At 33.9% G+C, this 15,159-nt stretch overlaps 1 protein-coding gene across 8 annotated transcripts in view; it reads right to left on the bottom strand.

The window, feature by feature from the left end:
• Window positions 1-1,853: 1,853 nt before the first annotated feature.
• Window positions 1,854-15,159, bottom strand: part of POSTN (periostin) — a 31,278-nt gene continuing 17,972 nt past the window's right edge. Inside the window, exons 17-24 of one of the 8 annotated variants that reach the window (XM_041467022.1) lie at window positions 14,037-14,084; window positions 10,731-10,826; window positions 10,057-10,146; window positions 8,422-8,499; window positions 7,919-7,999; window positions 5,610-5,696; window positions 3,617-3,658; window positions 1,854-3,099 (exon numbers count right to left, since the gene is read on the bottom strand). In XM_041467022.1, the coding sequence (XP_041322956.1) occupies window positions 3,059-3,099; window positions 3,617-3,658; window positions 5,610-5,696; window positions 7,919-7,999; window positions 8,422-8,499; window positions 10,057-10,146; window positions 10,731-10,826; window positions 14,037-14,084 (563 nt within the window). In that variant the 3' untranslated portion in view covers window positions 1,854-3,058. Of the gene's footprint in view, window positions 3,100-3,616; window positions 3,659-5,487; window positions 5,697-7,918; window positions 8,000-8,421; window positions 8,500-10,056; window positions 10,147-10,730; window positions 10,827-14,036; window positions 14,085-15,159 lie in introns of those variants that run through there. The other 7 variants (XM_041467023.1, XM_041467017.1, XM_041467019.1 and 4 more) reach the window with 7 other exon arrangements.

Consider the following 15,159-nt stretch of genomic DNA (forward strand, 5'->3'; position numbering starts at 1 on the left):
TATACTACTCAGACCTTCCATTTGGGATTGGTTCTGACTTTAGACAGTAAAAGAATTCAATACAATACAACTGATCTCTAAGAGCTACTGCCTCCACCCACTATTTTATTAGACTACTTTGTGGGCGAAAGTGGAATTTTTGAATTTAGTTTTGCTATTCCAGGTCTTCTGAGAGATGAATGACATGAAAGGGCATACTATGTTTACATTGGAGATGATCACTTGCTTAGCAATTTTCAGTTGTCAAAATGGAAATGGTAAAAAAAATCCTTCCTGTCACTTTTCTTTTTTTTTTTTCTCAAATTTCACACCATTGTCTTTATAAAGGAATCAAACTATTCATTTTATTTTACTTAGATCATCTTCCTATTTTGTGATCTTGTAGATTATTTATATGCACTTTCTGTTGGCAAAATGGAAAGATTCAGGAACACTGACAGTTCAAAATTCTTCTGAATTAGTTTTCATACAGAATATCAAAGGAAGCAGAAGAAATGCTTTGAGAATTCCATCACCAGCTCAGCTGGACATTCCTGTTTATAAATACCTGAGAGACTATAAGGAAACACAAAGTAAAGTGTGTGCTCTATTGCTAAAGAGAATTCTAACATGTTAGTGTGTTAACCCCCTGTTTAATCACATTACATTAATTTAAATTGCTCTGAGGTGAGGGGAAATAAATAGGAGGGCAGGAAAAGTTGTGGGTTCTCCAAATTTGCTCTTTGGTAAAAAACTGTCTGTATTGACACAGAAATTGCTAAGCATATGAAAAGTAAATAAAAAAATCATGTTGTTTTTCTTTCCACATTGGGTTGTGGAAAGATTCCTGTTCAGATAGCTAGAAAAAGCCACTCCACCAAAAGAAATGTCACTGTTCACTGTAGCTGAGCAGACATCTACTGTGGTCCAAGAAGGACTGAGAGGGATGATGTAGGAGGGAAACAAGTTTTCATGGATGAGTGCCCTTTATATACTGTTGGATTTAACTTGTATTGCATTATATATTACTATTATATTATATATTACTTATTATTAATAGATTATATTGTAGGGTGAAGTACAAAATATATTTTAGTGAATACCAGATGCTTTAAAATGTTAGCAAAGCAGAAAACATACCAAAGTTATGGTATGTCACAAATTCACAAATATATTCCTAATTGAAAGGTAAAATTGTGCTACTACAGGATGGGCCTTAATCAATTATTTGCTACCTTTTACTTTCTTCCCATTTTCTGTCCATTCTTTATCTGTCGTTACCATTCAATTTTCTTCCTTACCTCCTAATCTTTTTTGAGGAGCGAACACTGACACATTCTACCCCTAAAATAATTCCTGTCAATTAAAATCTTACTTGACTGATAGCTCATGATAACACAGCATTGAAGGAAGAAGTTTAAACCCAGTGATTTAATTACAATCAAATGTTCCAGGGAAAGGTGGCAGCTTTACTTTTTACATAGTCCTAAGAGCTCTGATGTTGACCTAAAAGCTATCTAGCCCTTGCCAGGGAAAAAAGCTGTCCTTCCATTAAAGCACTATGATAGTAGATACTGAGATTACCTTAGTGACATGTCTGATGGGCCAGTGAGGCTGCACAATTTATCAATGCCATTCTCAGAGAGCTGTGCTGTTCAAGGAGCAGTGTTTAGGGAATGTCATTGTGGAATTAGGGGAGGTTTTTAATTGTTTAAGGAGAATTAGTTTAAGTCCATTAGCATGTGCTAAGTGAGAAGGGGAAGCATCAGTTTGCTTCTGTGAAAGCATATTTTACAAGTTAAATTAAAAATTTTAAAAATATTTAGAATTTGCTTTGCTATTAAGAAATATTTACAAATGAAAGCAAGCGCAGTTCAGCCAAATTCTTTATTGAGTATTTGTTTCAAAACAGAAGTAGAAAAGCATGGTAGACAATGCCTCTGATATTTTGGTGTGCAAAATTAAGGAACTTTGAACAAGTTTTTTCTACTCCATGAATAATTGTCTTTCACCTTTTGTTGATAAAAGCAGACAACTTCTATGAGTACAAAATTAGAGTGATAAAATTGACATAATTTACAGAAAACTCCACATTAGTACCAGACATTAGCAAAGCATGTTTTGATACAAAAGCTTTCAGACCCAGCCTCATTTTTTAAGACCTTTTTCCATGCTGAGTTAACTGTTTGCATGCATTTTATTTATTGCTTTTATAATCCACTTTAATAATCAAAAGACACATTTAGGAAAAAATGGGAAAACATTCAAGAATCTCAGTATATGTATTGTTATAGGATTCCTTTAATGGGAATGTGATTTCTTATAAATAAAGAAGTCAACATGATCTCTAATACATTGCAAGAAGCTCATAATATTTGCTTTTTTTCTTTTTTGAAGAGCTTCCATTAGCCAAGTTACTAGAAGGTATTTGGATATGCAATGTAGGACAAAAAAACCCATTATACATTTAATATAAGGCATATTTGTTTGCTTAGAAAAGGTAACATTACTGGTATTACAAATTTAAACACATGATGAATTTTGACTTATAAAAGCATAAAATATTACTGAACCAAAAGTGCTGTGTTAACATCTCATATTTCTTTAGATTACTATAAAAGTCACCTGAGGTGATTATTTTTCTTTTTTCTAGAAATTATCTAATTTCACTTATATTTCTTATTTAGTGGAAATAATAATAATAAAAAAATACACTCTGTATTGTTCCCTGCTCATTTTTAATCCAATCCTGCAAATGCTTACTAACCAGCAGAAGAAGGAATCCTGGTTCTAACAGAAGTTTTTGGCTTCCAGGATCCCACCCTTGATAGTCCTTACTATCAAGAGCAGTAAAAGCACCTCCAATGGACTAGTCCTAGTGAGCACTGTGCTGGCAGTGAGTATCTGCAGCTTCACATCTTTTTGTGGATTCATGGTTCAGTTTACATTATGTCACCAAAACAACATCATTTTCTAATGTTCTCATTTAAAAAAAAAACAAACAAAAAACAAAACCCAAACAGTTCCTCTCAAAGACCATGTTAATTTGTAATTCTGTGAATTCTGTCTTGGAAAGCTTTTAGGAATGATCTAGTCTTGTCCTCCTTCTTGCTCCTCCTCCTGCAAAATATGGAAAAAGAACTTTAATTATTTTCTGTAATTATATATAACATAGTAAGACTGTATTTATTTGTGAAACAGACATGTGAAAAGGAAAGATGAAGCCTGGAGCTGAATATTTCTCTCTTGTGCTGGCAGCTATGAAATTAAACTGATCTTTCAGCATCTTCATCAATCAAAATAACATAGATTCTAAGAGTTATAAATCTTGCGGTGGAGAATCCCAGAGTGCCATTTTCCCATTGCTAGGACTCCAAAGTCAGACTTCACTTTGATGGCTATAATCTCATCTGAAACACTCTTTCAGAAAACACACAATCTAGATTGTGTTCAGATATCATTAAAAAATAATTATCAGCTCCAGATTTTGTTAGGTTTTTTTTTTAAACAGAAATACAGCTTTTCCTTTTGAAATCTGTATTTTTAAAAGCTTTTTTATTCTCCATCCTGACTCTTAAGATAATAGAGATAATACTTGATATTGCTATAATGTTTAAATGTATAGCTTTTTTTTTACCTTGTGCCCTCCTGGTTGGTTGTGCTTTCCGTACAGGTGCTTCTAGAAAACAGAAATATTGCATTCAGAAGTTATTTGCTGGAGCCTTTGAATTAAAACTCTTTAGAAATATTGGAAACTCATTGCTGACTTTTGAAGTTTGTTCTTTAAATTTTTCAGTAAATTAAGAAGAATTTTATTCCAGAAGCATGTTGGCTTGATCACCTGAAATATGAATGCTTATAATACAATTCCCACATGTCTCTCACGTGCAGTCGTTCATTAAATCTTAGGAACATTTTAAAAGTATTTTTGCATTTTAAACATATGAATTAATCCATTATCCACACTGATCTTCTACAGAGGGTTTCATGATGTAAGCAGGTGCCAGGGCATTTTGCCTGTGCTCTTCACTCATGGAACACCATGTGACACTGTGTCAGTGAAGTACAAGCTCAGGTTAAGGCACAGAACTCAGTCTCAGTTTTTGGCAGCGGATGTCCAGATCTGTTGCATCGACATTACTTCAGGAATTATTCAAAAGCTAAATTCCTGGAACCATGACAAGATATTGGCCACATTTCCAGCTGTGTTTGGGGCTTGATTTGTAACTGCATTGTGAGTCCACAGTACAATTCCACATTTAGGATTCAGTTATTTATTCATTGGAACTATGGACTTGTTTTCCTTTTTCTCATCAAATCTTGAGACTTTTTTTAACCAGATGTCTCCTCACTGGGTGGAAGAACACATCACAAGCATGAGAAATAGTTATTCTCTTGCTGCCACAGAAATGCTATTGCAGTAATTTTTCCCCCTTTACAACCATGAAGTACTTGTATATTCACTTAACAAGCTGCATCCAGTTCTCTTTTCATCCTGATGTACAGGGTATATAAATGCATAGCCCTGAGATGCAGGCTTGACCTCATTTCAGCTGAGACTAAACATTGGGTATCTGCACCACAATGGCAGAAAATTCCAAGCTCTGCACTGCCCTGACAAGGACAGAATATGGTCCATCCAAAGTATGCTTTCCATACTTAGGTGCTGTCTGTACAACTATGCTTTCAGATAAGTCTTGTGTTTGAAGATCACACCCATCTGTCATTTTCAGGCAACAGGAGACCCCCCAGCATGCCTTGTACTACTCAGCACTGAAGCTGTACAAACACTATGCATAAACCTCCAGTACTTGGCACAGGCTTCAAAATTAAAAAGGCCGAAACACATTTATTTAATTTCATCCTCTAAAAGCCACAATATTTTTTTCCTATGTATTTAGTTCAAAGGCTTACAGAATAACCTATTCTGCATTATTAGAATTAGAAAAAGACATAAATACAAAGGAAAACCTAAGCAAATTACTTTTAACTTTGAATGAAGATCATTAAACAATGGTTATTAAACTTGAAGAACAAATTTCCAATATTAAGGCAGAGTGAATTCTAATTGGCTCATTTTGGACCCTTATTCCATTCTGGTTTTTCAAATCAAGAGCTTCCCTCATTTAAAAGGAGGACAGAAGTACAGAAATTCCAAGACCCTGTGAGATATTTGCTCAGCCCCAGAGGTTATATTCCCTGCACCCCACCCACTCCTTCGGAACACTGAAAAACCCTGGCAGCAACAGATCACATTTACATTGACAAGAAATAACTCAAGTTAAAAGCAACTCACGTGGTCTTCTTCTGTATGTGCTGCTTAAAGAAAAGTAAATTCTTTACAGTTCATGTTCCTTCAACTGTTTTACCTAAGCTTTGTGGTTAGGCATTTCCTCTTGTCTACTATGCTTGCCAAATCTTTTAGTTACGTTTAGCCACAAGATAAACCTCAACATTTTTCTTTGCACCAGTGAAAGAATTCTTTTCCAAAACAATTATAAAACTCTTCTTGCTAAAATGCTGGGTGCAGACCTAATAATTTTTTTGAATAGATACTGTAAAACCTCACCTGGAATGATCACTTTGGACAAAGCAGGTCTTAGTGGTACTTAATTTTTTGACAAACTAACCTTCCAGATGAACTTTCTTGATTTCTCTCTCGATAATCTGTGGCTCTCCCTCAATTACTTTAGTAACCTTGGTGTACTCAGTTCCAGCTATGGTAAGCATCAAAAACAAATGAGTTAAATCTGGCATAGCATTTTTCCATATGCAAGGAGCCCTCAGTGGAAACAATTTAATTTTTGGGCATGGGTGTTGCAGGCTACCATGCTATTCATGCCATAAGGCATGTCATCTCTAAGGATGAGTCATTCATTGCAATCTTGGTTTAAAGTTCTGCTTCAGCAAAGACTGCTAATTGTTTAAGCAGTTCTGGATATTTTATGAGCAGAATTAAAGCCCATATGAAATAATTCCTTTATTTAGACAGTGATAATACATTTGTTTGTGTCAGTACTCAAATTCAAATGAATAGGTAATTTTCATAAAAGAAATAATTTTATGTAGACAAGAGGGCCATAAAGGATTATCACCATTATCACCAACAACCCTAAAGCAGCATGTGTATCTGCTTTTATTAGCTAAATGTATAATAATGACATAATATGTATAATAATAGTAATGGCAGCCAAGGGTAACTGACTGGATAAATAATGGAAAAGATAGAGAAAAATCAAATTAAAGAAAAAGACAAATCTGCCTACTTGGTCCATTCTGTAAAGCAGGATGCTTTTGCAAACTAACATATAATAGCAAGGAAAGCAGCAAGAATTCAAGAGATGATATTGTCTTCTTCAAATTCCCCAGAGAGAAACTATCTCTTTTTTCCATACACCTATATGCTCTAAGATTAGCAAGGAAAACAGCAAGAATTCAAGAGATGATATTGTCTTCTTAAAATTTCCTAGAGAGAAACTATCTCTTTTCCATACACCTATATGCTCTAAGACGCATCTCTACAGATTACAGCCATTTCATTGTATACCTCTGTATCTGAAGGTGATTACAAGTACAGTTGTAATTGTTAGATTCTGGTATCAGACCAGAATTCTACAGATAAAGTTTGATCCTGCTTCTTGTTGACTGGTTTAAACTAATAGAGCAGTATATACAGGAATATTTTTGCTGCAAGTTTTTAATTTCCAGCTTTTCTTTTAAATATTCCATCCAGAAATAAGCATCTCCAGAGAGCAAATCTTTTCACATAGCTGGGATTCTTAGGACAAAATGAAAAACCCTCTGGAAGTTTCTGTGTCTGTTCAGTATTATAGGTGAATTCTGGCTTAGGTCTGTACAACTAAGACTCAGATGCTTGAAACAGAAAACTGAGTTACAGTCAACAAGAGTCAGAGCCATATCTTGGTTCTATTCTAAGACTAGCTGTGTTATCAGCTAGCATTTTTAAGTTTGGTGGTCAGCTGTTCGGCCAACAGGAAATTTTTTACTTGACTGAAGTTTAAGTCACATCCTCTCAATAGTGCTTTTGAAAGACAATGAGATTTAGTTCAGTGAACTAAATGTGGATGTAAGTTACTTTACTGGAATACAACTTTGTAATTTACTGAAAAGTGAATATAAAATTAAATGGATTCATTTAATTTATGTCAAGAGAAGTATCTATCCATTTTTTTGAGCTTCTGACTCAGGTTTAAACTAACATTTACAAAAATCATATCACTTAAATTCTTTTTTTATTACCCATTGCTATTATAGATAGTTTCTCTAATCTACATTAAGCAGAGAACATTCCAAATTCATAGATAAAGATTAATTTCACAAGCAGAAGTTCTTTTACTATTTTCTACAGCTACTGGTTATGTACTGCCAAAACTGTTAGAATTAAGAGAGCAAGAAGGAAAGAAAACCATTTCTTGGGATGCTGTATTTGAAGAGAATTAAAGTTAATGTCTGGATATCCATCACCTGTAAGCTTTCAAAGAAGTTGTTAAACATGCCTTTAATTATTAACTTGAGGGCAATGAACATTTATTTCTCAAGAACTGATAAGTAAGATGAATTTGGCCAGTTACAATATGTTCCATTTCATTAGTGTTTTTCACAGATTTAAATTTGCTAAGGAATATCGGAATAAATCTTCATTGCTCCCCTGAGTTTTAATTAGGTAACCTTTTAAAGACTGAAAAAACCAAAATGAATTTTTTTCTGTGATCAATGGCATTAAAAAATTGATTACTAAACCTTTGAGGCTTACTGCCATTTCACAGATATCTGGCACTAGAATATAGTGTTCTATTTTTTACATTAAAAGTCCACTTCTGCTACATCAGTCTTTAAAATGTTAAGTTCAACATATCGGAGAGGAGTTTCAGTTATCATAACCTGTTGCAAAAATGTTAGTTGTAATTCTCTGAATTACCTCCCTGCAGAAGTCTTTTGATTTCTTCATCTTCCAGTAAATGACCATCACCTTCAATAAATTTGGTCACTTTGGTAACCTCTGATAGGATACAGGTTATGGCAAAAAAATTGATTTACAGAAAGCATTTGGCAATTCCACAAGAGCATATATAATCATGTCATAGCATTGTTCTGAATTTTAAAATTCATGTTATGTTATCAAATTCCACATAAACACTGGAAACACCATATTATACGACAAACATAGCATGCTGTGTATTAGACCCAGGAAGCTTCAGCTCTAGAGCTGACTGAAATATGAAGATCAAGGACTCAAACCAGAATTTTACATTTGAAGGGTCCTGAGGTTTAATCTCTGAGTAAGATTTTACAGTATGAACATATTTTTTTTTAAACATGGAATATCCATTCAGTAATTGCTTAAGTTACATATATATGTGTGTATATTTATATATATATGTTAAAGAAATGAAAGAAATTAAATAAAACAAGCATACTAACCTTCTTCAAGGATTTTCTTTAACTTCTCTTCATTGTCTGAACCCCCTGCAGTAATTCTGGTATATTTTATTTCAGGACCTGGAAAAAAATTTATAAGATAGTGGCTTTTATGAGGTATAAGAGGTTTGTCCTTTAAATTTTAATTTTCTATTTTTTCTAATTCCCATGGTGATTCCATAGTTAACATGCTGTATTCTGCTTATATGATAACTTTATTTTTTTAACATTTCCAAAATTAAACTGAATGAGCATTAAAAACTAATTAGAATTAGTCATGAAAGTAATTAGGCAAATTTGTCATAATTAGAATAATTATCTGCTTACATTCTTAGAGTTAGACACAATTTTAAACTCTGCTGTATTAGGTCATAGATCAGATATTTCTGCAGTCCATTATTAGTCTGAATTGACTGATGCAAATAGACATTTTTGCTTTTATTACTGCTATGAATCATTTGAAGACTTAATATTTGAGGTTCCTTATCAATTTCTACAGATTGAAAAGGAAATACAGGTCTGAAATTCTGGCATTTTACATTTTATTTACCATTTCACTTGGGATATTAGTGAATATTTGAATCTGAGAATTGAGAAAATTATATTTTATTTGCCTCCCCTACAATTTTTACTAGAAAATAGTCCCAGGTTTATTCATAAACCACTAATGCCTTTCATTCAGTTATTTTCATTGTAGTAAAAAGTTGTATGATAATAACTTAAGCATGATTTTTTATTTCTGTCTTTCTCAAATGAATTTGGTAGAATTTCAGTATTTTCTAAATACACTGAATATTAGGATTTACAGCTAAGTCAATATGTTGTTATAGCAGTGTCTTTTCCTTACAAGGTCTCTAGCAGACAGAATTTTAATGGCAGCATTCAAGCTGATATTTAAACGAGATGATCAAAAAGTGTCAACAGAGAACTCCATATATCACCTACTATGCTTAAATATGCCTCACTCCACTCATCTGTTTCTAGGATGCTTAAAGAAATAGCTCTGTAATTGGTCAAATATAATTGAAATTGGCCAAGGAATTTGTGAGCTTTTGTGCGAGAAAATCCAGGGATGCAGATGCTTATAGATTTTATCTTACATCAGCAGTATCCAAGTGTCTAACTTGTGGATGTGAGATGAAGTCCCCACCTTACAGAGAAATAGAGATCTTTTCCTGAAATGGCTGTCAAGAGAGCCTGGGATGACGTGTAAAAATAAGCATCTGCACATTAAACATTTACGTTTGATAAAATTAAACCTTCCTGGGGGTATATAATCCAGAAGTTCAGGGGGGGAAAAAATTTCTTTCTAAAGCAAAGCAGAGTACAAAAATGCAATAAAAGTAGACTCATTGTGAAAGGATAGCAAGAAGCTAGCAGAAGTAGATATTATCAAAATATGAAAATAAAAACAAAAAAAGAAACGTTCATAGTTTTGCATGCTGTTAAAATATTGTTGCCATTTATGTACATGTATGTGTAGGAGACATGGCCAGCCTTACAGAGACAGTGGGAAGTATTAGGGAAAATTCATTTGTCAAGGAAACACAGTTTAGGCACTAGGATAGAATTTAAGATATGTTACTTTAGTATGCAAAGGTGGACTTTACTAAGAATGAATATCTCAGCTTAATTTACCTTGAATAATTCTTTCTTCTGTTACTTTTTTCTCTGTCACTTCCACAGGTCGTCCATCAATGATTTTGGTGTATGTTTTAATAATTGGTTCTACAAGGATTTTTAAATTCAAGGAATTAATCAAGTGATGATCTTTCAAGTGCTCTTTTTGAGATGTGGAAACTGACTGAAGCACAGAAGGAAGTACCATAGAATATTTTATGAAAAAAAAAAGTTCAGATATCAGGAACTAAATCTACTCACAATTGAGGATGTTCATGTGATTTTTCCTTTAAAACCATCCTAGATGTGAACATCTGGATGCCCTCAGCAAAGAGAACACAAGGTTTACCTCTCTTTCTGACAAAATTGCCTTTTAATCACAGAATCACATGCTATATGTTTGATTTTAGGACAGCAATGAGCAAGTAATTCTTGACAGAGACATATGTCAGCATGCAGAGTATTTCTAAACTGTCTTGACTGAAGCTATGGAACACAACTAGGGAGAAAAAAACCCCAATTTTTTGAAATGCATAAGAACTATAAAGTATATGATGCAATAAAATTGCAGCACTTCACAAAGGTCTTGTTAAAAACAGAACAGCTGTCTAACATAAATCACCTAGATAAAGCATAAACTGATGGGGAATAGTGAATGCTAAAGCAAATTGAGTTGCTGAAAGCATACCAACCTCCATGAATCACTTTAGTTATTGTCTCCCCTTCCCTGACTATTTTGAACTCAGGTTCCCCTTCAATTAATTTAGTGAGCTGTGTGATAGATGGGTCTGTGACATAGGAAAAAAAACAAAAGGTTACAAATAGTCATAAAATATTTGTAGTATTCCAGGGGGGTGAGATGAAGTTTGCATTTTGTCCCCTCACTCTAGATAAACCAGATTATTGTAATAGAGGGCTGTTTAAATCTGAGAGGATATTTGTGGCAACATTTACAGTCTTGTGTTTTCTCACACCAGATCTTAAACAAAGATCCTGTTGTACACTTACTCTTTGTTTATTTTGTGTACATGGTATTTTCAACATTTGTTGACAAGTTCCAGGCAATAAATCAGATCGTCAGCTTTTTCTACAGAAAAAGTACGTTCTTGGTAAGAAGGTTACTCTGCATCTTTGCAATATTTTACAGCTATAGCTCCACTAGTGATCAACATGCAAACTATATAGTGAGAGGGGGGTTTTTTTTGGGTTTTGTTTTGTTTTGTTTTGTTTTTTGTTGTTTGTTTTTTGGGGTTTTTTTTTGTTTGTTTTTTTTTTTTTTTGGTGTTTTTGTTTTTGTTTTTGTTATTTGTTGCTTTGGAGTTTCTTTTATTTTTTGCTGTGAGGTTTTTTACATGGCTTTTTTTTCCTTTGTGTTTAAGACTTGGCCAGTGGTTATGCAGCTTAAAAAACCCAAAACAACTAAAAAGCAAACTTTTGAGATCAGCTGGAATGACTGTAAGGATATTTATCAGCATTACTAGCTATCATTACTGGGTGAGGTCATCTTGATTACACTGATCCAAATGTATCTCTGTCTGACATGCTAAAGCAGGAGATACTAGATAAATTAGGAACATACCATCAATTAGCAGTTATAATATGGTTCTTCTCTAATGAGTGCTGTGGGACTCCTTCTACTTAGGAAGATACTGTAAAACAAACTTTCTGTATTCCTTTTTCAGGGACAGAAAATTAGCATAATCCATGTTTTTTACTTTCCTTAAAAATCCCTAAAATAGCTTTATATGAATTTTTGTAGAAGTTGATTGTGCATTGATTTTTTATTTCCGTAATTACTGATCAGGATTTAACAACAGCTTTTAAAGATGTGTGCCTCCTTTTAATTGCTGAAAACAGTCAATAGAGGCTACCTTCAATAATAAAAACCAAAAATATTTTGGTGGTTTTTTTTTTTTTTTTCAGTAGCAAATGATTGCATAAATTCTAATTTGGAGGCAAAAATTCATTTATTTGCTGCAGATGAGATGATATGATAGAATCATAAAAATTCCCTGTTTTTATAGACCTCTGTTAATCTACTCTGAGTTCTAAACAGCTGAACAAGCCATCCCTTCTTTTATTTTTAACAAGCCTGAATGAAAAACATTTATAAATATTTTAAAGAAACTGTCTCAGAAGACTCATTCCCTTGCTTCTGTTTTAAATTTAGAGGAATTTTTTGCATGTGGAGAATTAAATTAAATACCAATTTACATTGACATAAGTGATGAATATAAAGAAAATAATGTAAAAGTTGTATTTATGAATGTTTATAAATACTTTATTTTTTTCATTTCTCAGTAACTGTGCCTTTTTGTGTGATGGATACAGCAGATGTGTACAAACCAAAAGGTAAAGGCATAGCCAGCTATATTGCCCAGTCTAGGATCAATCCTTTGAATATTTTATCTGTTAAGATTTGGGATTCACTAAAATTTAACTCTTTACATCTGTTTAATCTTTTAGATCCTATACATGCCCAGGTACAAAAAATGGAAGCACAACACAAGCAGAAAGCACTGAGACAGGAAAAGACACACATTCCCCTCTAAACCTGGGGGGAGAGATGTAATTATTTTTTTAGTGGAAGTCGCCCTTGCATCGTGATCTAGTAGAACTTCCTGATAAAATTAGCATTTAACTTTGCCAGATTTTATCTACAGACTGTTGTGGATTTAAGTGGTTCTGATGGCATCTGCCACTCTCTGTTGTTACTGAGAAAGCTCAGAAGTGAGAGAATTGGTTTTATTTGGTCTATATCTGAAGCAAATATCAGCAGAAAGACTGCACTGGCCAGAGATCTTTCCCTGGAATGTGTCCCAAAGCAGAAATACTGTACTGCAAAAGGAAAGGAGTAGCCCTTCAATACTCACTAACTTTTTTTTTCTCTATTTGGTGACTAAAATGTAGTTCTAAATTTGACTATGCAGTGTTCAGACTTTTAATATTTCAGGAAGTATTTTTAAAAAGATTTCATTTTTTCATTTTCATTTTTTCTTTAAAAGACAATTTTATTTCAGTTAATTTTCAACTTCTATACATCCTGTAAATCACCTAAACTATATACTCTGTCTCTGGGTTTAACAGAGCAGAAGAGGTACTTTCAAAGAGTGATTCACTCTCACCATAGCAAGATTTCTAAAATAGCTTGGATGAATTACCATATAAAATAATCTATCAATTTATATTGCAGTGTGGATCTGATTTAATGATGGAGACTAGGCAACAAAGATCAGCATACATGTTAAATGGTCTCTAATCCTAAATGGGATGAAGTACAGACAAACTCCTGAAAAAGTAACCACTTGTCACTTCTGGAAGGAAATCCTCCCAGAAACACTGATTAAGCAGTCTGCATGAAATTATTTGCATGACATTTTTAAATGCCTTTCTCAGTTGAGGTAAAACAAATTCCCTTTCAGCATTTTTATTTCAATGGAAAACCTGATCTCATCAGCTTTACTTAAGTTATAAATCACAAGTGGTTTTAGCAGTCTCATCCCCACATTTTTTCTCTTCAGTCCCATCACTAATTTTTAAGTCATGCTTCCATATGGAGAAATAATAAAAGCCAAAAATTGGGTAGATATAATTTTCAGACATCCAACAGATATTGGTAGTTAGAACTGATTGAAAATTATAGGAAAATGAACCAATTTTTTCTTCAAAGTATAAGAAACGTATCTTTAAAATATCTGTTTTAATTGAAAAAAAAAGAGATAAATGGTTTAAAAAAAAGATTACTTAAGATATTTTTAAATACCCACAGAAAAAGGATAAAACTCATTTGGGGAGAAAAAGCATGGATAATCTTTTAATATAAAATATTTCAGTCAGTTCTAATTGCAATATTTGTATCTTTGCTTTTCCAGCAAAGTGCTTAGCATCCTAGAGTTGCTGGGTATAAAATGCATCCTGTTGAAGAAATATATTCAAGATATATTCTGAATATGTATATGAACATATGCAGAAATATATATACCACAGGCCTCATTTACCTTCCTTTGTGATGATAGGCTGGACGTTGCTTTCAATTATGTTAATTTCTGAAAATATAAAAAATGGAATATACAGTGCATTCCATTCTTACAATTTCTTTGAGGCAATGATCAGTTAGATTTGGTCTGCTCATTAAGATGTGGGTAAAATCATAGACATTAACTGGTGGAATAGCAACACAAAAGGATCTAGAGTATGAATCTTGGTTCTGGTTATGAAATGGTGATCCACTCAGGTCACCTGCAGACAGAATATGCTGATATGGTATTTGCCTTTTATGAAACCCATGGGTCATGGTACCCATGATGATGTATGGTACATAATAGAGATGACTTATACAATTACCCACACAAAATTTTGAACAACTCCCTGACATACTTTATGCCTAAATATTGCCCTTTTCATTCGGGAGCTGATCAGACACACACAGGAAACCTTCTCGCATTCAGAACTATAGGTAGAACATCACAGAAAATAAGCCCTTGAGAGATCAAATTGTCTCTCTATACCCAGGACAGACTCAAGCATTCATTGAACACCTCTGATAGTGATTTGACTCATACCCATCCACTGAGAATCCCACACTGATGGAGGTTTCAGCCTTCCCAGTCTTTCACTCGACTGAATCTACAGCTACAGTTTTCTAGATGTCCACATTCACCTCTATAGCTGAGAGAGACATGAATGTGGACCTCAGGTACTGCTTCCTGTGCTACTCTCACTGGCCATGGGAGGTAGAATCACAGAATATCTCAAGCTGGAAGAGATGCATAGGAATCATTAAGTCCAACTTCCTTCTTCTCACAGGAGAAGGAAGACTAAGCCATATGATCAAGGGTTCTGTCCAGAAGCTCCTTGAACTCTGTCAGGCTTGGTGCTGCTGTAACCACTTTCCTGACGATGGTGTTCCATAGACTGACCACCCCCTGGGTAAAGAATCTTTATCTAATGTCTCATCTGTACTTTCCCAAAGCAGCTTCATTCCATTTCCTCGTGTCCTGTCACTGGTCATCATAAAGCAGACCAGCACACCCCCTCCACTGCCCATCTTGGGGAAGGCATGGGTTAAGATGGGGTCACTGCTCAGCAATGATGTCACCCCTCTGCCTTCTGTTATCCAAA

Source organism: Pyrgilauda ruficollis, unplaced genomic scaffold (assembly GCF_017590135.1).
Source record: "Pyrgilauda ruficollis isolate IOZ18807 unplaced genomic scaffold, ASM1759013v1 scaffold20, whole genome shotgun sequence".
Lineage (NCBI taxonomy): Eukaryota > Metazoa > Chordata > Aves > Passeriformes > Passeridae > Pyrgilauda > Pyrgilauda ruficollis.